General features: G+C 41.5%; 1 protein-coding gene across 2 annotated transcripts in view; it reads right to left on the reverse strand.

The window, feature by feature from the left end:
• Positions 1 to 1,540: 1,540 nt before the first annotated feature.
• SPATA18 (spermatogenesis associated 18) overlaps positions 1,541 to 26,375 on the reverse strand; it is a 32,381-nt gene continuing 7,546 nt past the window's right edge. The window contains exons 2-12 of one of the 2 annotated variants that reach the window (XM_082652938.1): positions 25,381 to 25,486; positions 25,146 to 25,261; positions 23,618 to 23,730; positions 16,482 to 16,736; positions 14,497 to 14,797; positions 12,910 to 13,068; positions 11,905 to 12,080; positions 9,325 to 9,448; positions 7,452 to 7,535; positions 4,586 to 4,631; positions 1,541 to 4,286 (exon numbers count right to left, since the gene is read on the reverse strand). In XM_082652938.1, coding sequence (XP_082509064.1) covers positions 4,279 to 4,286; positions 4,586 to 4,631; positions 7,452 to 7,535; positions 9,325 to 9,448; positions 11,905 to 12,080; positions 12,910 to 13,068; positions 14,497 to 14,797; positions 16,482 to 16,736; positions 23,618 to 23,730; positions 25,146 to 25,261; positions 25,381 to 25,486 — 1,488 coding nt within the window. In that variant the 3' untranslated portion in view covers positions 1,541 to 4,278. The remainder of the gene's footprint in view (positions 4,287 to 4,585; positions 4,632 to 7,451; positions 7,536 to 9,324; positions 9,449 to 11,904; positions 12,081 to 12,909; positions 13,069 to 14,496; positions 14,798 to 16,481; positions 16,737 to 23,617; positions 23,731 to 25,145; positions 25,262 to 25,380; positions 25,487 to 26,375) is intronic. The other variant, XM_082652937.1, reaches the window with a different exon arrangement.

Here is a 26,375-nt window from a genome sequence, read left to right on the forward strand (position 1 = left end):
ATGTGTTTGTTGGCTGCCTGGTTTTGATACACTAATTGCCAGTAATACTATGGAAAGTATGATGTTCATGCTGGCACCTAGGGGGCAATTTTTATTTTTTTATTTTTTATTTTTTTGCAGTACGCGGGCCTCTCACTGTTGTGGCCTCTCCCGTTGCGGAGCACAGGCACCGGACGCGCAGGCTCAGCGGCCATGGCTCACGGGCCCAGTCACTCCGCGGCATGTGGGATCTTCCCGGACCGGGGCACGAACCCATGTCCCCTGCATCGGCAGGCGGACTCTCAACCACCGCGCCACCAGGGAAGCCCATGGGGGTCAATTTTTTAAGCGTGAAATTATCGCATCACACTGCATTTGAAAGAAAATTAGTTCCTGCTTCATTTTCGATGCCCCTATTCACTCAATGTATTAAGGCCAACAGCCTTCACCGTTTTCGTATTTAAATGGCATATGCGGAATGTCACTTACCCGTATGGTTCCTGGGCTCACATTTCAATGACCTAATGCAGTTTGGAATGCTAGCTTCTTAAAATCTCCATAACACATTACCCTTAACTATAGGTATGATATTATTCAAAGTCATACTACTAAGAAGTCTTCCATTCAACCCAAACTTTATAGAACACTATTGGCAGCAATCTGCCTTGTGAAGGATTTGCAGGTGCCTAAAAGTGAATTATAATGCTCTGCAACTTGCCATTTCTTAGGAATATGGCAGGTGGAGGACACAGCTGCGGTAATTGGAAGTATTAGCTGGATCTCTGGGCCCCTCCCCCCACACTCATTTTATGGTTGATGATGATCTTAGGATTACAGTTTCAGTAGATACTTGTAAAAAGACTGAGTAATTCACCTGTGGATGACATAACTGAGTTACATTCTTTTGTGAAGTTCACCATATTTCTCCCATTGTCTTGCATAACTTTCTTATATATAGGTATTTGCCCCCCAAATTAATTCTTCAATTGATATGTGGCACTCTCTCTTTTAAATTTGCCTTACTGGCTGTATTTTTTTTTTCTTTCTTCCATCATATATGCTCTCTATGACAGGAAAAACACAAAGGAATGCAACTGGACATGACATTAAGCTCCAGGAGAGCCCGAACCGTGTCCATCACCACATCCCTAGCAGTACATACTGTATCTATCACACGGGAGGTGCTCAATGAACTTGTGAATGTATGAATGAATGAATGAATGTCTAGCACACAGGAAGTGCTCATTGAACTTGTGAATGTATGAATGAATGAATGAAGGAACAAACCAATAAACAAAAGAACTGATGCTATAGGCCATGGAGGAACAAAAGAAAACAGGAGAGAATATTATTCTGAAATAAAAAGGCTTGGAAGAAGACCACATGGTGTATTGGAGGAACAGGTTCCTAACCTATTTTACACTGAAGACAACCTGGATTTCTCGTGCGGAGAAACTGAAATAATGTACATAAAAACAGTATAGAACTCCTCAGAGAGTGTCTTGAATATGAAGACAATGAATTGTGAATAAAATAACCTGAATCTGATAATTAAGCTGCAGCACGGAATCACAGCATCATGGAGTCAACCCCAGAGCAGAAGCACCATTGATATTTATTGAGGGAATTTGTGGCCCTGGTTCAGACCTCAGAAAATGGAGATGGGTGAAGGGAATCTGCAAGGAAAGCAGTTCATTGCAAAGAACCTACAAGTACAGAAGCACTTTTTTTCTTGACTTCATGATTAGATGTTAAACTGATAATACAAAAACTAACATGTATCCAGGTTACAAAGAGTTTATCACTTGTCAAAGTCACCAAGGTTAAGGTGTACACCCTGACGAAATGAGTAGAGGTCAGCCTCCCTTTGTTTTGTGGATCCTTTCCAAGAATTAGTCTAGACTAACTGCCATGTCCCGTGCAATTACGGATCAAATCAGAGACTTGAGAAATGGCAAGTGGCCAGACAGGGTACAAAGCAAATAAACGGAGTACATGTGACCTTTTTCCCAATCAGATGCATTCCCATATTTCACTCTTAAAAAATTCTGATATGTAGGCATTCTCATTATTTAGTGAGATTTTAGAAAAGACCTTTTAACATATAACACATTCTATGGTTTTAATATACACCAGCTTCTCCAGGAATGCATTTACTATGTAAATTAAGGCACAGCTGTAAGTTTTTGTTCAAAACTTTACCAAGAGTTTTTCACCATTTCAGAAAACCCATGACATTAGTGTTTATGATACTGCCAGTACAACGCACATTGATCTGCACTTGTAGCTAGTAATTCTACATAAAGGCGTAAGCATCTGATGACTTTATCTTCCGGGATAGTCATACCCAAGCTTTTTTGGTGAAATACATTCTATTTTATTAAAAACTGCTTTCCTTTTTTCCTATTTATATTACAGTTCAAGTACTATATTCGTTGTTTAAAAGTATATATGCCTATAAATCATATTAACTTTGAACATCATTTCAGAATAGCCAAAATAAAATATTTGTTATGAAAGAGGGCGTGAGTCCGGGAGGGTTGAGAGAACCACTGGTCCCATCCACCCTCGCTATGCAGTGAAACTGAGGCTCAGAGAGATGCAGTAACTTGCTTAAGGCCACCAAGCAAGCTCTTGACCAAGTCAGAACTGGAGTTACCTGGGCACTGGGTTCTCCTTCCAGCACGCGGCCCTGCCTCAAAGTGATGATTACATAAACGCAGAGGGAGAATTAAGTTCACGCGTCAGAATGCGTTGGTGACCATTAGACCCAAAGGGTGGAGACTGGGGAGGTCTCTCCCCGTCCCTGTGTCCCAGCACAAGAGGCAAGATGCTTTAGAGAAGACTTTTTTTGTTTTTTTTTGTGGGGTTTTTGGTTTGTTTGTTTTCACCTAAAAAGCCCCAGGTGCTGGTCCTGGTGCTGAAATTACACAAACTGAGCTGTGACCAGTTCAGCGCTTCTCTCTAAAAGGCACACAGCAAAAGCTGTCATTTGCAAAGCTTGTGTTTAAAACCAGCATTAAAGTGAAAAGAATTTTTAAAAAAAACCAAAAACAGAAAGAACAGTATTCATCTTGAGAAAGCAACATTCCATTATAATCTTGAATGTGAACTTTTTCAACAGTACTTCACAGTGAAGAAATCAAGGGATAGACATTCAATTTAAAATCCATAAATGGTACCCTTAGCTTCTAGCCTTGAGTTTAAGTGTTTTTAGTCAGATGGAGTTCTTACGCGGTCTGAGTTTGTAAACAACCAGGTGGAATAGGTAAAGGGTGTGTCCCAGGAAGCTTTTATGTTTCACATGTACATTAAAACTGCCCGAAATATTCCCGGGAGATAAACACAAGGTAATTAACATTTATCTCCAAACTGGCTTCTATCCAAATCACAGCTCAGCATTTATGAAGCAAGAGAATTCTCTCAAGTAAGTAGCTTCAACAAACAGTGCTCAACTCAGCCACACTGGGCACTTCACAGTAAGAAAAGAGAAGCAGGCCAATGAACTATATTCTCCTAAATCATCATCACCTACCTTTAGCCTGAAGTCACTGCTATGCTATAAGTTCCCCAACCTGAGACTAGGGTTGTCTTCCAAACACCCAAAGAAAATTAAAACACCCCAGATTGTTTTCCAGTTAAAGCTAAAACCAGCAATTATAATATTTATGATCAGTTTATAAAATGAAATGACTCTTCTTGTCTTTTGGACTCAGCACGGTAAAGATTTTCCACTTTAGTTCTTGTAGTTGCCATAAAAGAGCCTCGTATTTCAGGATGAGAATCCTGAACCTGTGTAATGGACTTTGCTTCAAATGAATATGATCCTAAATACCTAGGCAATTGTGTTTTTTTGTTGTTTTTTTGTTTTTTGCTGTACGTGGGCCTCTCACTGTTGTGGCCTCTCCCATTGCGGAGCACAGGCTCCGGACGCATAGGCCCAGCGGCCATGGTTCACGGGCCCAGCCGCTCCGCGGCATGTGGGATCCTCCCGGACCGGGGCACAAACCCGTGTCCCCCGCATCAGCAGGAGGACTCTCAACCACTGTGCCACCAGGGAAGCCCTAGGCAATTGTTTTTTATCAAATTAATGGAATCTGTATCTATAAAATAAAATAAAATGCTATATATCTGTACAAATGCGCTAAGCCAAAACATTTAACTCTCTGTGTGAAGTGATACACAGAATTGCCTTTTCACATTATTTTAGTGAGGTCTGAGGCAGACAGCAGGCAGGTGGAGGCACTGGGTAAGTTGGCCATTGCAGACATCCTGGGCAGAGGAACATGGCTGGTGGTTTTAAAACCCTAGGGAGAAAAGTAAACGGTTCATTATTATGGTCCATTTCTTTTGGGAAGACCTAAAAGAAAGGTGGATGGTTAATCTAAGTTTACATCAATCAAATCTCTCCATGAGAGCCTTTTCCGGTGTCACCCACGGCACCTGCTGTGGTACCATCCGCGAGAAGGCCCAGAAATAAAAGGTGTGAAGTGGAGGTGAGAAATGTTCTCCAAGGAGCAAAATATTCACTTTGCTGCACGATGCTGAGCTCTAAAAGCAACAATAAAAAGCAGAAACTTTGTTCCATCTAGACCATCCGACTTACTTGGCAATCCACACCTTATTGGAGAAGGACTCCGGCTTCGAGATATCTGGAAAATATAAAAGTGTAGTGCGAATTACACAGTAGATGGAGCTCAAAGAAAGAATCCTTTTGATGTTTTTTTCCTAAAACCAGCTAAAGAGTTTATCTGAAGCAGCTTAGAACTATGATGGTTTCCCCCTAAGGCTGAGCGCTGTGATTCCTTTTATACTTCCTGAAGTAAATGGACACTCAACTTAGCTTAAATTATATTATTAACTAAAAGCTGAGCTCCGTGGCCTAGTTGTTTATTGGTTTTCGTTGCTGTGGCTGTTTTTAGTGGTTTCTAAACACTTTGAGACTGGATGCTCACTGGCCATACTGAAGTCTATGCTTTCCAGAAAATACTTATTATTATTATTAATTAAAGCTAAAATGATCCAATACTCTCTGGCACATCCTTTATATGAATTATGTCATGTGTCCAAAATGCTGTCCTATTAAGGAGGGTCACTGGGAAGCCAGAAAAGAGCCATTTTTCAAACCTCACCTTTGCTTTCACTGAGGAAAACCTACCCCCATACCTACAAGCCTGTGATGGCTCGGAAATAACTGACCACAATTATCATTCTTGCTGTGAGCTTTCAAGCACTTTAGATAAATAGACATTAACAAAGATGGAAGCTGTTCTGGATATGAGGTCTCAAACAAGTCAACCAGATTAACCAAAAATGTTTGTACCGGGGGCTTCCCTGGTGGCTTAGTGGTTGAGAGTCCGCCTGCCGATGCAGGGGACACGGGTTCGTGCCCCGGTCCGGGAGGATCCCGCGTGCCGCGGAGCGGCTAGGACCGTGAGCCATGGCCGCTGAGTCTGCGCGTCCGGAGCCTGTGCTCCGCAACGGGAGAGGCCACAACAGTGAGAGGCCCGCGTACCGGAAAAAAAAAAAAAAGTTTGTACCGAGCTCGTCGTAAAGAGATGATGCTGGAAAGGGACAGGATTTGGGCAGCAGCTTCACCTTTGAGCATCTACTTTAGTCTATCAAAAGCTTAAGTTTGCTCTCCCTGGGCACAAAGTAGGAAAAAGAGAGGATGGGTTCAAACATATTCAGGTACTTATTCCAGAGGGACATTGCCCATTGCTAAGCTTTCCAGTGATGGTCCAGAGTTAAAACTTGCCACGGCTGTGAGTGCAACAGGTGTCTAATATGGCTCTTTCTTCTGACAGAACACTTCCTCTTAGAATGAGCATTGTGATTCTTCCAGGATAAAACTCATAATATGTCTTTTTCATTTATCAGCCCATTAAATGTACTGTCCTTTCGCTTTTTCCTACTGTGAATACCTATTTGGCAATAAGGATAATTAAGTTATATTAAAATCAGCAAGAGCTAAAGAACTGTGTCTGACACATGGCTTTCCATTCTCAGGCCATTTCTTTCATGGGGATAGTCGTCCCCAGTTTCCCAGCCCACAAAAATTCTGCCAGATCACATAACAACTCCACCGTGAACTAAAGCCAGAGGGAATCTCTACCTCCTCCGACAGCTGTAACATTCAGTTACTTTGTTGAAATCATACTGATCTTCCTATATTGAAACACATTCAGGGAGGAAACCATGTTTTAGTCATTTCTGTATCGCCCACACACACATACACACTAGCATCCATCCGATAACGGAAAAAATGTTTGATAAGAACGTTATCAGGCTTCCCTGGTGGCACAGTGGTTAAGAATCCGCCTGCCAATGCAGGGGACACGGATTCGAGCCCTGGTCCAGGAAGATCCCACATGCTACAGAGCAACTAAGCCCGTGTGCTACAACTACTGAGCCTGCACTCTAGAGTCCATGAGCCACAACTACTGAGCCCGTGTGCTACAACTACTGAAGCCCGCATGCCTAGAGCCCGTGCTCCACAACAAGGGAAGCCACTGCAATGAGAAGCCTGTGCACTGCAACGAAGAGTAGCCCCTGCTTGTCCCAACTAGAGAAAGCCCGCATGCAGCAACGAAGACACAATGCAGCCAAAAATAAATAAATTTATAAAAAAAAAATGTTATCAAACATAATGTTTTGTTGAGAGGGGTTTAGAAGTCTAGGGCTAGAGTTGCATCGCTAGAGATAATTTCAGAGAAGTTGCCTTCTCTACCACTCTCCCTAAAACAAGTTTGAACAAATATTTAAAGAATTTTTATTTGGAGGAGCAGCAAATTGTTAGCCTATCTGGTATCTTAACATGTCTTGGTCTAGATCTCTATTCAAAAGGCATTGACTAAATATTATGTGTTGAATGAATGAACAGTGGTGAATCATAATAATGTTAGTTTTTAGGGATATTATAACCACAGTTTTCAGAGATGTTTTTGCTGTTATTTTTTTCTTTGATATATGTGTTAGTAATCCTAAGAATGAATACACAGAGACTAATCTTAATTCTTCCTACTTTGAAGTTTGGAGGAAAATTAAGACCTGCAATGTCCTTTATACAGTATTAAAATCCAGACCATTTGAGCAATTTCTCCAAACTCATACAAGAAGTTCTAGAGATACCAGAGACTGATGTGTGCAGAGATCAGTTGACTAAGATGTCCTAGTCTCTGCTCAGGACACTCATAGCTAATAGCCCATTTTCATTTAAAGATAAAAATAAAACACGAAATAACTAAAGTCTATTATTCTTTCAACTAATGGAAAAAAACTACTTCTACTTCCTTCTTTCTAGACTGATAAATTCCTTAGCCAAGGTAGTATAAAAATCCATCTGGGGTGATTGTAGTAGGTTCTCTTTCTACCTACAAACTTATCCTCGCCTCTTTTATAGGTGACTGTGGACAAAAAAACCCGTCAACCATAAGATGATTTTGTGTAAAAATGATTAGACAGATACATACCGTGCTTAAACTAACACGGCTACGAGGGCAGATGGGACTTAAACTCCTGCTTCGACATCGACTTAGAGATCGCACTGAATTCCACTAGAAAAAGAGAAAGAGAAAAATAGTCAATAGTTTGTGAAAGCCCAGGTGGCTTAAAACAATACTCATATCCCATAGAACGAACAAGAGGTTTTCCTGATATGATTACACTTGCCCGTTACTGGTCGCCAGTATAAGTACACTCATTTGCTATAGCTGCCCAATATTTGACAGTAGCTCTAGGGTACTTCTCAAATAAAATCCCATTACAATGAACTTTGGGATATTCAAATTCATGATGCTAGGGGAACTTTGTTTTGATGAGTAAACTGTTAGAAATTACATTCAAGTTTGCAAGTGTTGGAGAACGTAAGCTCCATCTGGTCAGGAATTTGTGTTTGTTTTGTTCGTTGCTGAATCCCCAGCGCCTAAACACAGAGCTTGGGTCATAAATAACTATTGAATAAAATGAATTAATGAATAAGTGAGTGAATGAATCACTACTGTGGCCCACCTACTGTCCAACTAAGTTAATGAACAAAAAGAAAATTTTATTTCCTATAATGAGATTTTACTAGTCAAAGTCTTCTCATCAATTCCTGTCATTCAACCCTTTCCCAGGTTCTTGCTTTTAGGGCATTTTCTTTGTTTTAGGAGTCTAAGCTTGGGTGAATATTGGTGACACACTGGAGGGGAGAGAAGAAGGAAGTTAAAGGCAATTTGCTATTTGATGGAGAACATAAGAATAGTGGCTATTTCCTCTCCCTCCCCTCCAAATTGCACTGCAGACAGTTTACAAGAGTTCCTTAACAGAGGGTAATTGTTGTAAGGGCAAAGAAGCACGTTTTATGAGTTCATTCATTGTAGAGCACGTGCGATTGCCAAGTCAACGCAACCCAGTTTCTATGGGCTCAACTCTTACAGCACAGAATATTTTCATTGAGATACTTTATGCTACAGTGGGATGTTTAAGCTTAAGTTCTTTTAAATACACTACTCCGCTTCTCCACTTCATGTGTGAAAAGCTGCCATGAAGCACTTCCCCTATCCTCCAGGTCAAAGAGAACAGGAACTGAGACCACCCAGATGGTGGCTTTGCTCTGGACCTGGGAGCTCCTCTCCTGAATTCACTTAACTTCTAGGAAAGGCAGGGTAAAACTCCATAATGGGAACACAATATAGACTATCCAAGCACCCGTAGCAACCAGTTCCAACATCCTCTCCCCACCTTAACACACACACTTACACACTTGCATACCTAAGACTCCATTCTGAAGGCTGTCCAATTATTTAACATGTTCAAAACATTCTACAGCCAATGTATATAGGAAGCAACCCTCCAAAACTGATTGGCTCTTCTCTCCCCACCTCCTCCGCCCTCTTTTTCTCCATCCCTCCCCTCCCTACACATCGTACCAAGGAGAGAAAAACAGGACACATTCATCATATCCCAAAATACAGAACTATCAGTAAAAATCGGGCCAATTGTTTTCTGATAGTTAATCGATCACTTTTAAATGCTTAGAACTGTAGAGGGCCTCTAAAAGTTGAGCTCAAGGGGCTTTGCCCTTATAATAGCATAATATTTCTAAGACAGAGGAGGCAAATAGGACCAGTTCTATCTTGTAAATAAAGCAATAAACAAAGAAATGACTGCCAGGAAATGATGAAGAAGAATCAAAGAAAAGAATCTGTTCTTTCCCAGCCAGTCCCTTTCCTCTCCTTTGTACGAAATCTTATCAAATAACCCTTTATGAACTTCTTTTATAGAATCTCTGGGTTTATAAATGTTCTCGAACTTGTGAATCAAACACTTGGGCTGAATTGTCATTATGCAAGGGCACCATACAAAAGCCCCTCTCCTGGTGACAGCTTCTCCCTTCATAATGACACAGTCATTCTCCATGAGAGCAGGCCACACGTGATAGAAGACCAAGGGAGCCGTGAAATCGGAGTCATAGCTTCGACGGTACCTATTTTAAACACGCAAAAGAACAAGAAAGAGAAGATAAGCAGTTATGTAACCTAACTGGGAGGGAAGCGGACATCAGTGTAAATTCTCATCTTTTATTCTGCTCACACTTAGATAAATATGGATCCTGATTCTATTATTAAAGAGATAGTTGTGGGCTCCTAGAATAGGAACCACTGATAACAAGGACCCGACATGGGCTCACTAAAAACAAGTCATGTCATAGAGAACAGACTGGTGGTTGCCGTGGGGGAAGGGTTGTGGGAGGGATGGACTGGAAGGTTGGGGTTAGCGGATGCAAACTAGTATATTTATTTATTTTTTATTTTATTTTATTTATTTATTTATTTTTTGCGGTATGTGGGCCTCTTACTGTTGTGGCCTCTCCCGTTGCGGAGCACAGGCTCCGGACGCGCAGGCTCAGTGGCCATGGCTCACGGGCCCAGCCGCTCCACGGCATGTGGGATCCTCCCGGACCGGGGCACGAACCCGTGTCCCCTGCATCGGCAGGCGGACTCTCAACCACTGTGCCACCAGGGAAGCCCCAAACTAGTATATTTAGATGGATAAACAACAAGGTCCCACTGTAGAGCACAGAGAACTATACACAATATCCTATGATAAACCATAATGAAAAAGAATATTTTAAAAAGAATGTATATAGAGATATGCATATGTGTAACTGAATCACGTTGCTGTAGAGCAGAAATTAACACAGCATTGTAGAAGTGCAACGTGCTATCACTGCACAATGGAGCCACCCCAACACAATACTGTAAATCAATTATACTTCAATTTTTTTAAACTGACAAAAAAAAAAGTCATGTCAGACTAGTCTTGTTCCTTCTCAGGATTACAAGAATTGTAATTCAGGGAAATGCTAGAGACAGAGACCATCTAAGTCCCACAGGCAACCTATAGATTTCTCATGCTGGGGACTTCCCTGATGGCACAGTGGTTAAGAATCCGCCTGCCGGTGCAGGGAACACGGGTTCGAGCCCTGGTCCGGGAAGATCCCACATGCCGCGGAGCAACTAAGCCCGTGCGCCACAACTGCTGAGCCTGCACTCTAGAGTCCGTGAGCCACAATTACTAAGCCCGCGAGCCACAGCTACTGAGCCCGCGAGCCGCAACTACTGAAGCCCGCGTGCCTAGAGCCCATGCTCTGCAACAAGAGAAGCCACCGTAATGAGAAGCCCGTGCACTGCAACAAACATTAGCCCCCGCTCACTGCAACTAGAGAAAGCCCGCCCGCATGCAGCAGCGAAGACCCAAAGCAGGCAAAAATAAATAAATAAATAGATTTATTTTAAAAAGCAATTAAAAACAGAATTACCATATGATCCAGCAATTCCACTTCTAGGTATTTATCCAAAGAAAACTAAACACTAATTTGAAAAGATATATACACCCCCATGTTCATTGCTGCTTTATTTACAATAGCCAAGATGGACATCTAAGTGTTCATTGATGGATTAATGGTTTAAAAAGCTGTGGTATCTATACAATGGGATACTATTTTGCTATTTAAAGAAAAGAGAATGAAATCTTGTCAAGTGAGACAACATGGATGGACCTCGAGGGCATTATGAAATAAGTCAGGCAGAGAAAGACAAATGCCATACAATCTCACTTATATGTGGACTCCAAAGCAAACAAACAAACAAAAACCAAGCTCACAGATACAGAAAACAGATTAGTGATTGCTGGACATGGGGGCAAAACGGGTTAGGGAAGTCAAAAGGTACAAACTTCTGGTTACAAAAGAAATGTTATGCAGACGTATAAGTGTTAACAATATAGTTAATAATACTGTATTGCAAATTTGAAAGTTGCTTAGAGAATAGATCTTAAAAGTTCTCATTGGAAGAAAAAAAAGTTTTGTAACTATATACGGTGACTGATGGTGATAATCATTTCACAATATATACAAATGTAGAATCATTATTGTTGTAGACGTGAAACTAATACAATCTTATATGTCAGTTTTACCTCAATAAAAAAAATTTTAAACAATAAAAAGCAATATATGTCTGTATTTCTATAGCACTTTTTTTTAACATCTTTGTTGGAGTAAAACTGCTTTATAATGGTGTGTTAGTTTCTGCTTTATAACAAAGTGAATCAGCTATACATATATCCCCATACCTCCTCCCTAGCACTTTTATTTTAAAGAGTTCCAAACAGACTCCAGGTACTCATTAGTTCTCCCCAGGACCAATATGTTCAATGGAAATCATAACATCACCTCTGAAGCACATTTGACGTAGAAGGAAAATGACCCCAGAAGAGGGCCCTGCCCTGTAGTACACAGAAGTATATGGCTGGGCCTGAAAATCAGGTAATGTCTGTTGATTTCCCCACCCAGAGCTCTTTTCCCTAAATTGTTCCCAGAGAATACAGACAAGATAATTTATTTATAAAGAATCCCTTAGCTTCTGCTCCTATGTCTCTTACTTGCAATCATTAAAAACTTCTCCATCGGCCCCAACTGCAATGTCGAGGGGTGGGTCTAAAGTCTGCATTGCAAACGCAATGCAACATATCTCCTGGATGAAGTTACTGAGGAGGCGAAAATCAACTTCAGGAGGGAATGAAATCTTGGGATTGACATTCATGGCTCGGATCACATCCTGAAAAACAAAAAGATGGCATCACCTTGTTACCAACCTGTGAAATACACACTGAAAATCCTAAGGACGTTATGACTGCTGGGAGGGGGAAAGAGCATGTGAGTGAAAACAAGGTAAACTAGAAGAGAAGTGCATGTGCTGAAACAGAGAAGGAGGAAAGATGACAGAGAACAAATGACATACTAAAGGCCAAGAAAGTCTCCATAAACAAAAAACTAAAGCAAAAACCCTTAGTAGCTTTTATTTATTATTTCCTTATTTTTCTATTCTGAGCAAGTTATATAATCGCCAACACAGGACTCTGACTTGTTCATAAACTATAATAATAATTATAATAGCTTGCTCTTATTGAGAGTTTACTCTGTGCCAACTCTTGTGCTAAGCAAATTACCTGCTTCCTTTCATTTAATCCTCTCAAAAACTCTATGGGGTCATGACCATTGTTGCTCCCATTTTAAGATTAGAAAACTAAAGCACAGAGAGGTTAAATAAATGTGCAAGGTCACACAGCTAGTAAGTGGCAGAACCAGGATGCAAATCCATAGCTATCTTTCCCAAAATCATTGCTCCTAAGCACTATGGTATTCTATCTTCCAATCTTAAGAGCCTGTCTGAAGAATAAAACTAGAAAGCTCAAAATATTTTCCTCATAATATGTCTAAGAAAGAAAGAGCCAATAATGACTGGTTCTACAAAATATATTGGATACTCATTCCCGCTCTTCCATTACATAGATGCGACACTAAGCTGGATGGATTTCTGAGTTATTAGTATTCATTATAAACAGCAGCAGCAGCAAACCAGTCCCAATAAAAGACCCAACACTTACATTAACACTGCTTTGGGAATCATATAGATCAAGATGACAAACGATATAATCCAAGACATCATCCTCAAAGTCATTTGACCCTGCATAAGACGATGTCAGCGATTTCCTCACACGGATCTTAAAGTGTCTGAATGCCGTTTTAGCTACATGGAACGCCTCCTGCACATAAAAGTACAGCAAATTTATCTGGTGGGAGGGGGGAGGTAAAGAGGTCCAAAGCAAGGAATGAAGAAAGAATGCCCAACAAAAATTCAACATCATATTGGACTTCTGGTAACTAAATCCAGCGGTCAAAACTACTTTTAATCTGGGAGAAAATACATATCTAAATCTTGGAAAGTACATAAATACATATAAGACTACCCATATTCACTAATTTCAAGACAGTTGACCACTGTTCTGGTAATCCTGATTGCAAGGAGCAGGACGATGCAGGCATTCAAGGAAATAAAATCACCTGTGGTTACATAAATACTTGAAATATGCTAGTTGATGCTTTGATCCCACAGCAATATCATACTACTGGTCAAGAAATAAGAGAAAATTATCAATCTAGTGGTCACGTCATACATAGACACATATCAAGCGTCTGACATGTTTCCTGGCATATATTAATTCAACAAATATTTATTAAATGCTTGTAATATAGCAGGCACGGGGAAAACTCAGTTATGCATGAAAGATATAGCCTCTACAATTACAGAACTTTAACCAACTCAGTACATGATTCTTATATAAATTATATATAAATTAAATAATTCTTAATGATATAAATTCTTTTTTCTGTAAAAAGCCAGATAGTAAATATTTTAGGCTTTGCCGGTCACATAATTGTCTCTGTCATTTTTTTTTTTTTACAACGCTTTAAAATGTAAAACCATTCGTATATGTTAGCTCTTGGGTGGTATTTCTCTTAGAATTACAGATCAGGGCCAGATATGGCCCAGGGGTCACAGTTTGCTGACTCCCGATATAAATGAATAAATATAGGATAAAGTCCGGCAGATTCTGATAATTCCGCTCTCACACCAATATTTTGTTTTGTTTGTTAATATTTAGCTGTTCTCATTACAGACTCTTAGTATCTCCGTATGGTACCCACAGAATAAATGCATTTGCTTTGGATTTTGAGATTATATATGAGCACTTTTTAATCTTGCCATACTCAAGTAGTTAGCAGTTCTAGTGACTACTCTTAGTTAAATAAACAGAAGAGTGAACACAATCACAGCCTTTTGATTTTTCTAAGAAGAGAAGGTAGATCCAGCGCGAATCAACTTCGTATATACCCATCTGAGATAGTCCTACATTTATGGATGCTTCAACAAATGTCTGGTCAAAATAGATATTAACATATATGAATAGTTATTGAGTGTGAAAAATAATTCATCGCAAATATCTGTAATGGAAGGCAGGCAGGGAGGGAGGGAGGGAGGGAGGAGACAGATGGAAACCCACCCTCCTTCAGTGACCTCAGGCCCTACCAAGTCTTTTTTAAGCCGTCTTGTTCAGTTTACCCAAGCACTGCCTGGCCGCAGCGCCCTTGGACCGCGGAAGTGCAGCGGCGCGCGCGCGAGGCTCACGTACCACTGCCGCGATGTAGATGATCCGCTGCACCGTCTCGGCGTTGTGGATGCAGCGCCGCAGCAGGCACTGCGCATCCAGGCGGGTCTGGGAATAGACGTCGCTGAACCGGGACAGCAGGGCGGCCTTGCGCGCCACGCTGGACAGTTTGGCGCGACTCGGAGACGGGCTCCTGACCTTCGCGACCGCGGTGGAGGGGCTGGTGGACCGTCTGCGGCTGCGGCTGTGACTGCGGCTGCGGCTGTGACTGCGGCTGCGGCCGCGGCTGCGAGGGTCAGGGCTCGGAGACCGGATTCTGGCGGACCTGTTGGTGAACAGGAATCAGGCAGGGAAGCGCTCTGATTCCCTTCACTCTCTTGTTCCTAGACTCGGCTGCTTCTCTCCCCATAAACCAGAAGCCATGGGAACAGGGAGAGCAGCTCCCTGTGAGAGGCACTGTGTCACCATAAGGCCTCAAATAGGACCACAAACAAAAAACAATACTCTATATTTGCCTGGTGCATTAGAATTTATAACACACTTTCACTCACTCAGCACATCAATTTATCCTTCAAGCAGCCAGGTAAGGTTAGCATTGATTGTTGGCCCTTTTACAGATGAAGAAGTTGAGGCTCAGAAATGCTAAGAAGGCTATCCTAGAGTAACACAGCTAGCAAGAGCGAGAGTTAAATAAAAAGTCAGATTTTCAGTATTTCTTACCCCAACCTTGGGCCACTAACACATCACTGAGCTTTCTGGTATAAAATGAGATGAACACTGATTGAACAATGAGAAAGAAATTCTGTGTTCTCCTTCCATAGCAATGGAACCATTTGCAGTCATTTTCTCCTCCGCAGGTTCTCCATTTTCACCTACATAATTTGTGCCCTATTTCGGGATGGTGGGGAGGTTATCAAGTGAGCTAATACATGTGGAAGTACTTGGTGAATCGAAAAGCATTCCATCAGTGAAACGTATATTGCTACCAAGTACAAAGTAAATGATCAGACTAGCTAGTCCAAAGGGAATGGGCCACCAAAAAGAGAAGTTTTGTAGAAGGAACCGTGGGGCAAAAGGCAGTACAAAGCAGACTCTCCGAAGGTGGAAAGGGAAAAAAAGCCCTCATTTATAGTGTTCGCCAGTTTCCATGATGCAACAAATACTCTCACCATAGCCAGTTTCAAACTATCAACGTGACGTCACTGAAACCAGAGTTAGGTAGAAATGCACAAAGTCAGTTCCCAGAGCTAGTACAAGCTGGCACTTGCACAACACTGATGGAGTGACTCCCCAAAATGAAAGCCTAAGGTGACATTTAGGGGAATGGAGAACAGGGTTAGGGGTGGCTTTGATAGCCTGAATCTGGGCACACTGTGGGGCTGGGGGGGGGGGGAAGAGGGGAAGTGTTAGAAAGAACAAGGAAAATGCAGAAACTCCAAAGAGAGAAACAATCTACTTTGTCCTCACTTAACACTGTCTGAATGACCTGTCTTAACATTCTCTCCATCAGTAGAAGGGAATTTCACATTCCCTTACCTACTCATTCCATCAAACAAAGTGAGATGTAAAAAAGGCAATACCCTGTGAAATGACAGTTGGTCATCCTGGCGAGAGAACTCCTAGAACTCAGAGAACAGGACCCTCCCCCTATCATGGAACAGTCTTTCAACATGGGTACCGCCTTTTGCATTATAGGCGCTCAAATCTGGTAACAAGACAAAGAACCTTCCTTTGGCACGTCTTAGTTTCATTCCTTAAGCTTCAATGTCAGTCCGAAATTAGTTAGTGCCCAAGTATTGTCAATCCACGAGGTATTTTCTCTATGGAAGGGTGAAGTTAGAGAAAACAATCCCTCTACGGTTCAAAGTTTTCCATATTATTGGGGTTCACGCTCAGGATATCATTTTTTTTTCTTTTTTCTTTTTCTTTTTTCCTTTTCCAAGCCAGGCTTTTATCACTAACTCAACAAAAGGAGCTTAAATGAAAAGATCTGTGAGAATTTGTCAGACCTTCCTTGGAGTACAGATTTTTCAGCAGACAGAACAGCTATCTCGTCCTTCAGCGTTCGGAGCTGTTTCTCATAATCGCATATCGCTTCTGCCTTCCGCTGGTCTACGCTCCACCTGTCCGCGCCCATCTGCTCCGAGCCCTGGGGCTCCGAGCCCCGCAGCTCCTCTCTCCTACGCTCGGAGCCCCGCTTCTCTGAGCTCCTATGCTCTGAGTGTCTGTGGCGAGATTCCTCCTGGGCTTGAAGAGATGTAAGCCTGAACAGAAAAAAAGGTTTGAAAGAAAAGAGAGAAAGGGAGGGATGGAGGAAAGGTAATAAACGGCAATTGGCCTACTTAAGGAGGCTGCTTTATTTAGTGTGCAGTTATTGCCCTGGGAAACTCGGATGGAAATACATAGGATCAAACACAAATGAACAAAGAGCAGAATTGCCAGGGTCAGGGTGCCACTTCATGTCTGTAGCTTGCATGGAAAAAGGCTCCTGAAGAAAAGATAGGCATGCAAATCCTCTAGCCAAAGCAGAGTGGGCAGAGTCATGAAGTCTTTGCAGAGGCAAAGCAGAGACATACTATTCTACGTTGGACGGCTTCACTGCACAAAACTCTGGAAGCCTGTGATCTCCAAAACCTAGTCCAGAAGCTGGTCAAAGAGATAATCTATTCTCACTAGCTCTTCTATTCTCTGAACAGATGGAATGTGGGGGGAAACTGCAGTGGAAATTGAGTAACATCCACAACACTAAGCAGAAGTGTGGACCTATGAAAATAATGTACTACTATGGAAAGGAGTAAAGCTTTAGAAATAAAACTGGCATCCTCATTAATAAAAAGAAGTATGGCCATCATACAAGGGAGCAAAAGCCATAAGAAGAGAACATGCTGTGATGAAAATAACAATGGTGTAAGAAGAAAAGGGAAGGCGTAAGATTAAGAAGGATGTAGAAAAGCTAAAAACGCAATAGCAGAATTCAAAGCTGCCCTAGAGACAGTAAAGAACAGAACTGGTGCGATAGGGAATTGCTGAGTAATATGATCAAAGAATTTGAGAAGCTATATCAACTAGGAGATGAGATTAGTGCTCCAAGCTAAAATTTATGGATGTTCCTGAAGAAATCAGAACAATTGGAACATGTATGAAGGCAATAGAAAGGTATGTATGTTCGTATGTGTATATATATATGTATATATATATATACATATATATATATATATATATTTTTTTTTTTTTACTGCAACTCCCATTTGCTCTTTTTTGGGGAAAGAAAAATCAAAGTTAAGATTGAAAAAAGTATACCCTTAAAGGATCAGTGTTTATTTTCCCCTTCTAGAAATTTATCTTTAGAGGATAATCTGAAATTTAAACTAAGATTGGCCACAAAAAATTATTTCCAATGTTGAAAATTGGCATCAAAGTAAATATTCCCTGTTAGGGAAATACCCAAATGAGGAAATATGATGTACCTATTTAAGACTAAGCTCTGCTTTATTTTTTCTTAGTAATAGAAAAAAATAATGTTAAATGAAAAACCGGGGTCCACAGTTGTATACTTACATTTTGTTGTCTTAACTTTATTTTTAATGTACTAATTGACAGAAATAGAAAATGGTGACAGTAACTGGCTCTGGAATTATGAGGGCTAAGGTTCCTTTCTACCATGTTGTACTTTGAAGATTTTCTATAGTGGATAAGTACTGTTTTGTAGTAAGAAAAATATATAAAACATTAATAAAAACATTGCTGCCTTTCCTCTTTATGGACAGATTCTTTCGTATTGTAATGGAGCACCAAAAAAAGCTAAATTCAAAGGTTAATCAGCAGCCTGCAATAATCCTGTCATTTTTTTTTTTTTCTTACTGCTTTCTTAGCTGATTTATTTCCCCCTCTGCAGTCAGAAGGGATATGGCCGATCTGTTCTTGGTTTCTTTAAGAGTCTTTTCAGTTTCAGCCATACTGTAAGAGAAATCAGTAACTAAAGACAGATTTTCCAAAATTGGCAGACTTTCTAAATCAAGGCATAGGTTCTCTTGGGAACTTTTGCCGTATGATATAAATTCAATATAAACAACATCGAATTATAAGACATCTGCATTCAATTAGATGATATTACAAATATCATGGCACACTAGTATGCAAAAACATGCTAGCATCTTTCCTCGATGTCAAACACAAAGAAATTACAGAGCTACTACCTCAAAAGGCTAGGTAATAATTACTGTTATTAGAATGTAAAAGACAAACTTGTTCAGTTTCTCCTTCTCACCCTCCTAATTCATCTGCTCTAATTACACCGAATCCCCAGGTTGCCTCTCTATAAAATCTCCATTTTTCTGTAATATACTAATACCTATTCTTATTACTTTGCACTGTAGAGTTGCATTTGACTTAATTTTCCCAGATTTGCTAAATATAGAAAAATTATTTGCCCGCCTATAAAAAAGTCCTCCACAATTACACTCGACTACCAAGTACTTCGTGTCTTCCTGCCTCTGACTTCCACCACTAATTGAGCACAGTTTTCCTGAGTTTTCAACTAGCTTAGTCCTTGTTAGTTTCAAGGACTCTCTTCGTTGTAGACAAATCATAATAAATCGTACTATTTCTTTAGGAAATGAGAATGTGATGGATGCCACTGGATGAAGACCAATGGTTCTCAATGAGGTTGTCCTAGTACAGTGAGAGATTGCGGATTGGCAAAGGTTTTGGGACTTCTCTGACCTTGCATCCCTGGAACACCAAGTATCTTTCATCACAGTAGTTCTGTAGCTAAGAGATTGCAACTGTTATCCAAACTCACACCAGTCTTCCTTCCTACACTTGGATGGAAACATGGAAGGTCAAACACTGGCCTCCCCTATACAGTGAGGCAGACTGAGAAATAATGGGACAGCAGGATCCCTATCAATTCCGCACAGATCCGATGAGGCAATGCAGGAGGTGGTGTGCGTTTCCCCAAATTCCATCTCATCCCCTTCTCCTCTAACAAACGCCCACTCATCCAATGAGTGCCTCTCCAAAGGCCACACCTGACTCTCAAGAAAAGTTTGTCTTCCCATCTCCTGAGCTCCTCCAACACTTGTTCACATCTGTAATCTCATTACAAACACACTGTGAACTACTTGAAGGCAAAGATTTCATTTTATTCATCTCTTTATCCCCAGCTCCTAAAACAGTACCTGTCATATAGATTTTTTAAAAAAACGGAAAAACTGAATGAATGAATGCATGAATGAAATGTCTGAAGTCTAAAATAAAACCAGAGGAGCAATAAATTCATGATAGGGATGCTGACTATTGTAAGGAAATTGCTGTGATTTAATTTCAATGTGAATATGTTATAGATTTTTTAAAGTATATATGGGAAAATGAACATTTTTATCAAGAGAAAACTGTGGAAAATTAAAAGAAGAAAATAGACCAAGAAAGAAACAAGAGTGTGAACAGTAATCAGGTTTTTTTCTCTCGAGACATGGCATACATGTGTGAGCACATATATATACAAGCAAATATATATGCGAACTTTGCCCTCTTGGATGATATACAGAGAGAAGAAAGGAGATACCTTCATGTAACAAGCATTGTTTTAAGCAGGCTAACATATTTATTTTTTGTTATGGATTTATTCATTCATTGAGCAAGTTATAGAGAATTTACGATGCTAGATGCTGGAGATACAAGTGTCAGAATAGCGATACAGGACAGTAACCCTTTGGAGCTTCCAGTCTACTGGATCATAAATATTCACACAAATTTTTCAAAGTTCCAACTTGCAATAAGTGCTATTCTTAGATGATTGTGAAAGAGAATTAGAGGAGAGGGAGAGGAAAGACCATTCAATGTATAGTGGTCGCAGACTCTGAGAAAGTCACATTTAAGCTGAGACCTAAAGGACAAGAAAAAGCCAGCCATGCCAAGAGCCAGCAGACGACTTCCATTTCTCTGAAAAAGCACAGGCAAAGGCCTCGAGGTGAGGAAGTAGACAGAAGACTAGGTGAGGGGAACTTGGCATGAGATGAGGGTGGAGCAAGAGGTAGGGTCAGATCACGCAGGGCTGGGAGAGCCCTGGGAAGGAATTTAGAATTTTTTTCTAAGTACTAAAAGAAGCAACTAACAGCTTTTAAGCCAGGGGGTGACTTGCTACAATAAAAGTATATCTATATTTGCTGTGTGGAAAATGAGTTGTAGTACAGCAAGAATGGACCCAGGGAAGCCAGCTGGAAGGCAACTGGCTGAGGCAAAGGGTAACAGCGACTTGAATGAGGGCAGTGGTAGTAGAATAAAAAGGAGCATGTGTGGGAGACGTTTAGGAGGCAGATTCCACTGGATGTTCTAATAGATTGGATATAGGAAATGAGGACAGGTGCGATTTCTAACCAGAGTCCCAACATAAAATCCAGCAGTCTTCCCTTGTCTAGGGCTCGTCAAACCTGAGCAGACCTGTCCCCATTCAGCACTCTATTGGAATTTGCACCTTTGCAACTGAGTCACAGCTAAACTGGTCTCCACGGGGTTAGACATGGGAACCTCCTGGGGTGGGCCCCTCATTCTACATTAGGTAGCACCCTGGATTTAGAGACAGGTAGGCAGAGTAGTGGAGGAGAGAGCTGGCTACCATAGAATGTGGGGAACAGCCTCCATCATTTCTGATGCCTTAAAAAATGGAACATGAACCACACGTGGGTTAAAAAACAAAAAGAGGGAAAAGCAAAAGGGAAAAGCACCTTCCTGTGTGCAACTTTCAAATGGCGGAGGGCAGTGTGTATACAGATAGGGAAAGTATACATACAAATGATAAAGCAGGGACTTCCGTGATGGTGCAGTGGTTAAGAATCCGCCTGCCAGTGCAGGGGAAACAGGTTCGAGCCCTGGTCCGGGAAGATCGTACGTGCCGCGGAGCAACTAAGCCTGTGTGCCACAACTACTGAGCCCGTGCGCCACTACTGAAGCCCGCATGCCTAGACCCCGTGCTCCTCAACAAGAGAAGCCACCACAATGGAAAGCACGCACAATGCAATGAAGAGTAGCCCCCGCTTGCTGCAACTAGAGAAAGCCTGCATGCAGCAACGAAGACCCAACGCAGCCAAAAATAAATAAATAAATAAATAAATTAAAAAATGATAAAGCAAATAGGACAAGGGGCATGTGAAAGGGTATATGGGTGTTCTTAGTACTATTCTTGCAAATTTTCTGTATTTGAAATTATTTCCAAATAAAAAGCTTTTTTTTAAAAAAGCATGCAGGGCTTCCCTGGTGGCTCAGTGGTTGAGAGTCTGCCTGCCGATGCAGGGGACATGGGTTCGTGCCCCGGTCCGGGGAGATCCCACATGCCACGGAGCGGCTGGGCCCGTGAGCCATGGCCACTGAGCCTGTGCGTCCGGAGGCTGTGCTCCACAACGGGAGAGGTCACAACAGTGAGAGGCCCGCGTACCGCAAAAAAAAAAAAAAAAAAAAAAAAAAGCGTTTAGTCATCATTTTTGGTCCATGATGCCCCTGATGGGTAACTACACAGCCATAGTGACAAGAGAGGCAGGTAGGAATTCCTGGCTCCTACGGATTCTGACCGAAGACAAGAATCAGCAAAGTCGCGAAGCTTTGCCTCACAACCAGAGGCAAATGGAGGCAGCAGCAGGGGCCAGCGAATGCGTGAGGAAACTTAACCAGATGAGCCACAACTCAGCGCCCATCAGCACAAGACTCCAGTGCCCAGGTAGAACCAAGGCAGCAAGAACCCAGAGGGCAGTACAAGACAAAAAGCCCCTCTCCTCCATCACCAGGAGAGCACGGAAACAGCCCTTCACCCCTAGACGCCTGTCTAAGGAAGGAGGAGGACAATGAGACCCCTTGAAAGGGCAAACACAGCCCCAAACAGAGCTTGGAATTAACTGCATATTTACACAAAACGAACTACGATAAACCAGAAAAGAAGTGGCAGATTTAAGGTTCCTTCTTACCCTTCTCCAAATCAGTTGACGTTAGTTGAAATAAGTCATACGAATTCAGAGGAATTAGGCATCTTGCACAGTTCATTTGTAAATTTTGACTGCTGCAGCTGTAAAACTACACACTGACAGTGGTTCCAGTTGGAAAAATGAATGGGAGTGTGTAGAGGTAACCCTGTTACCGTGTGTGTGTGTGAGAAAGGAAAAATGTCTGGAGTAAAATATGCCAAAATGTTAACAGGCATGAACTAACAGTTGATTTTCATCTTTATACTTTTATTTGTTATATGCATTCTGACAAAGGAAATGTGTATTACTTTTATAATCGGACAAAATTAAATCAATCAATAGAGATGTTTTCCTTAGAAGGAAATCTAATCAGAGAACAAGGCAGAATGCCATACCCTATTCCATCACAAGCCTTAACTAGTGACAAAAGAATCCCTTGCCATCCTCTACATGTCAGCCATGGAGCAATGCTGTGGTAGGAGAAACACCTTACTGATGGATTTTTATTAGATATGTTAAAAGCAGCTGCATCACATCTGTCTATCTCCCTCAAGTACAACCCAAAGTTTGCAATTTTCTTTGCAGTGATTCCTTGAACTTGCTACCCTGGCTTTGCACACAGCATACATCTGAGATCTGTTACTGCCAGACATTGCTTAACTTTTTAAAAATACATTTTTATATCTAAAAGTTATTCCAAAATCTTGAATGGTTCTCAGCTAGGCGTGTATAACCTCTAACTGACAGATAGATGAAGGCTGCTTCATCTTACTTTTTCTCTCTTTCTCTTAATTTTTCTCTTTACCTGATCTTTCACTCTCTTTAACCCTTCCTCTTCTGCCTCTTTTCTTATTTTCCTCCCCAAAGTTAGATTTTCATGCAACAATCTTTCTCTTTCATACATATGGACTGATAGTGGGCCTATGGAAAAGGAGGAGCCCCAGGAATGAAGCCAAGGGGACCAGGGTCTTAGGGATCATAAAGTAATATAGGAATCCTGTCCCCAAATTCAAAGACACTGCCTCCCAACTCATACACACACACACACACACACACACACACACACATATACACACATCATATGACTTATTTGCAAATGTCTACATTTTACATGAGCCACTATTCTCCTTTCAAACTTAAAAATTAAGAACAGGCAATTCTTTTTGGAAGAAAATAACTTGCATTCCTCTTACTCGTCTTGAACCTGGTTGAGTTGATTACGAGTTGCATTCAAATCAGCATCTAATTGTTGTATGTCCCGATCCCGAGCGCCAAACTCTTTACGTCCGTCCTTATCAAACGTGTCCTGGAATGGTACACAAATCAAAACAGAGTCTGGATACATGAAATCGCATGGGCAGATTACAAAAACACTACGCTGGAAAAAAGAAGTCAAGTACAAAAGGGACGTAATGTATAGTTCCATCTTCATGAATTTCCCATGCAGGCAAAATTAATGGAGAGTGATAAAAATCAGAAGAGTGGTTGCCCTGAGGGTGGAAGGAGGGGACTGGGAAGTGGCATAAGGGACTGCTCTGAAGTGATGGAAATGTTCTCTATCTCGATAGTGGTGTGACTTACAAGAATATATCCATTTGTCAAAATTCACCAACCTATGGTTTTCACTACCGGTAAATGATACCTCAGATTTTAAAAAAGACAGTGAAATATCATCGTACACCTTTATACCCAAAATAACATCCACAGGGGGTAAAAATCTAAGAGGGATATGAAAATCCCCACATAAAAATTTGTTTAACAACAGCTGATGTCTCCAGAGCCCTTACTACATGTAAGTTGTTTCGCAGGTTTATCACGTTTAACTCTCACAGTGACCCTGTTAGGTCAGCAAAAGCATTGTTTCCATATAACAGATGAGGAAACTGAGACCTAACAGGTTGGACAACCTACACAGGACCATAGAAGATAGACTAGGATTCTGTCCAGTGATCTCTAAGCAGGAGTGCTTTGGCCACTACCTCATAAGGCCCTCTTGCTTAGAACGGCCTGCTCTAAATGGTTCAGTTTTTGAAAGGATTTTATGTAAATCCATATAAACATTTAAAATCAAGGTTACAAATGTTTTGCCTATCCAGACATAGTGATACCAGCGCCTTAAGCAAAGTATGCGTTGTCTTTCCAGTCTGGTCCTCAACTGTTAAAACACTGCCACTGTCGCATGGAAACCACCAATATCAACCACAAATGATGACACTCATGATCGATCTACCAGAATTGAGTTTTTTTCTTATCTTGGAAGTTTCCAAGTAGTTTTGTTTTACTCTTTCAGAATACTGAGCTTTCCCCCATCTAATGATCTCTTTCTCTTCTGACTCCACCCGGTGGTACCCTGTCTGGGTGGCTAACTTGTTGTTTAAAAGTTACTATTTAGTGCCTAATGTGGGCCCAGCAATGTCCCAGATGCAGACCATCACCAGGACCTTTTCACAGCTGAGGAAGCAGGGGCTTATTGAGTTGCCTGAAGCCATACCACCAGTAAGTAGGCAAGGCTGAGATTTTAATGCCGATCTGTCTTAGGAGAAAGCTTAATCCATTATGCCACGTATTACTGTATATAGAAACTCACCTTTTCAACCCATGTCTCAATTCACTAACTAGAGTTGAGCCCCTCACTAGGTAAAAACCATGTCTTACATATGTTTGAGTCCCCAGAGCCTGATCAGGTGCTGAACACCTAGGAGGATCCTTTAGCATCCCTACCTGTAGAGAGGGGACCTTGCTGTCAACAGGTTTTCCTAGGGAAGCGGCAGTAAAGGAGGCCTCCAGCCAAGGCAAAAGGCGCGATTTGATTGTTTCCACACCATCATAACGTCCTCCTAGAAGAATCCACAAATCAGGTCAGCGAGAGAAATCCAACCACAGCAACCCAGTCAGAGAGCACAGAGAAGGGACAAAGAAAAGAAAGCAAAGACGGGGATGCATGGGCCATTCTCACCTTCTTGGGCTGCTGTAGCGAAGATCCCAAAGAGTTGTCCCTGCACTTTGGCGACTTGTTCAATGAGTTCGAGGCAATGATTTAGATTTTGATCACATGAGTTCTTCTGCAAAGCCAGAACAGTAGACATCAGTGCAATTTCCTTATTCTGGGACCCACTGCAGGTGATCAAGCACTTCACTTTACACAGGGCCAGCTGGCTCTGGTGTGCTCCCAGGGCAGAGACTGCTGTGTGCTCACAAAACACACTTCCCTCTCCTCCTGGGCACCCACTAGACTGCTTTCCCCAGCTTCCCTAGCGGTCGGTGCAGCTGTGTAAACCAGTCCCTGTTAGGGATGGGAAGTCATGTGATTGTCCTCAATGATTGTCTTCTTCCTCTCTCCCCACGTCTACTAGCCAAATGCAGAGGACCCCAAGGGCATAAGGGATGGTGGACCACAGGATTTAGAAGGTTGCTAACTGAACACTTGAATTGAACTGTCACATCACTGAGAAAGTTTTTTGGTGGGCAATAAGCCACTGAAACTTGGGGGTTGTTTCTATAGCAATAACCCTGACTCCCTACTCAATGGAACCCTGAAAAAACTTCTTTTAAAAGTAAATAGTCCTTTTGTAACACAATTTAAATCACTGCCTCCTAATTTACCCACTTTACTGGTTCTTACCCTCTACTTAAGTTCAATACGTGCATAAAGGGCACTACTTGCTAACAATAAGAAGGTATTGCTGGTTTGAGGATACAATGGAGAATAAGACCAAAAAGATGGCCCAGGCCATACGGTGAGCCAGACAAGTGGGAGAGAGAGCAGAGTAGACAAGTTACCCTGCAGTGGAATGAAGTCTTACTATAGGGATGAGCACAAGGTCTATTCAAGAGCCCATTGTCTTAGAAAGTCAGGGAAGGCTTCCAAGACAAAGTGAAATCTAGGTGAGAAGAAATTAGGCAGACTTGCGGAAAGTCTGTCCCCAGAAAGAAGAAGCTAAGAGGTAGACC

This window comes from Grampus griseus (genome assembly GCF_964374135.1).
Source record: "Grampus griseus genome assembly, chromosome: 4".
In the NCBI taxonomy this organism is placed as follows: Eukaryota; Metazoa; Chordata; class Mammalia; order Artiodactyla; family Delphinidae; genus Grampus; species Grampus griseus.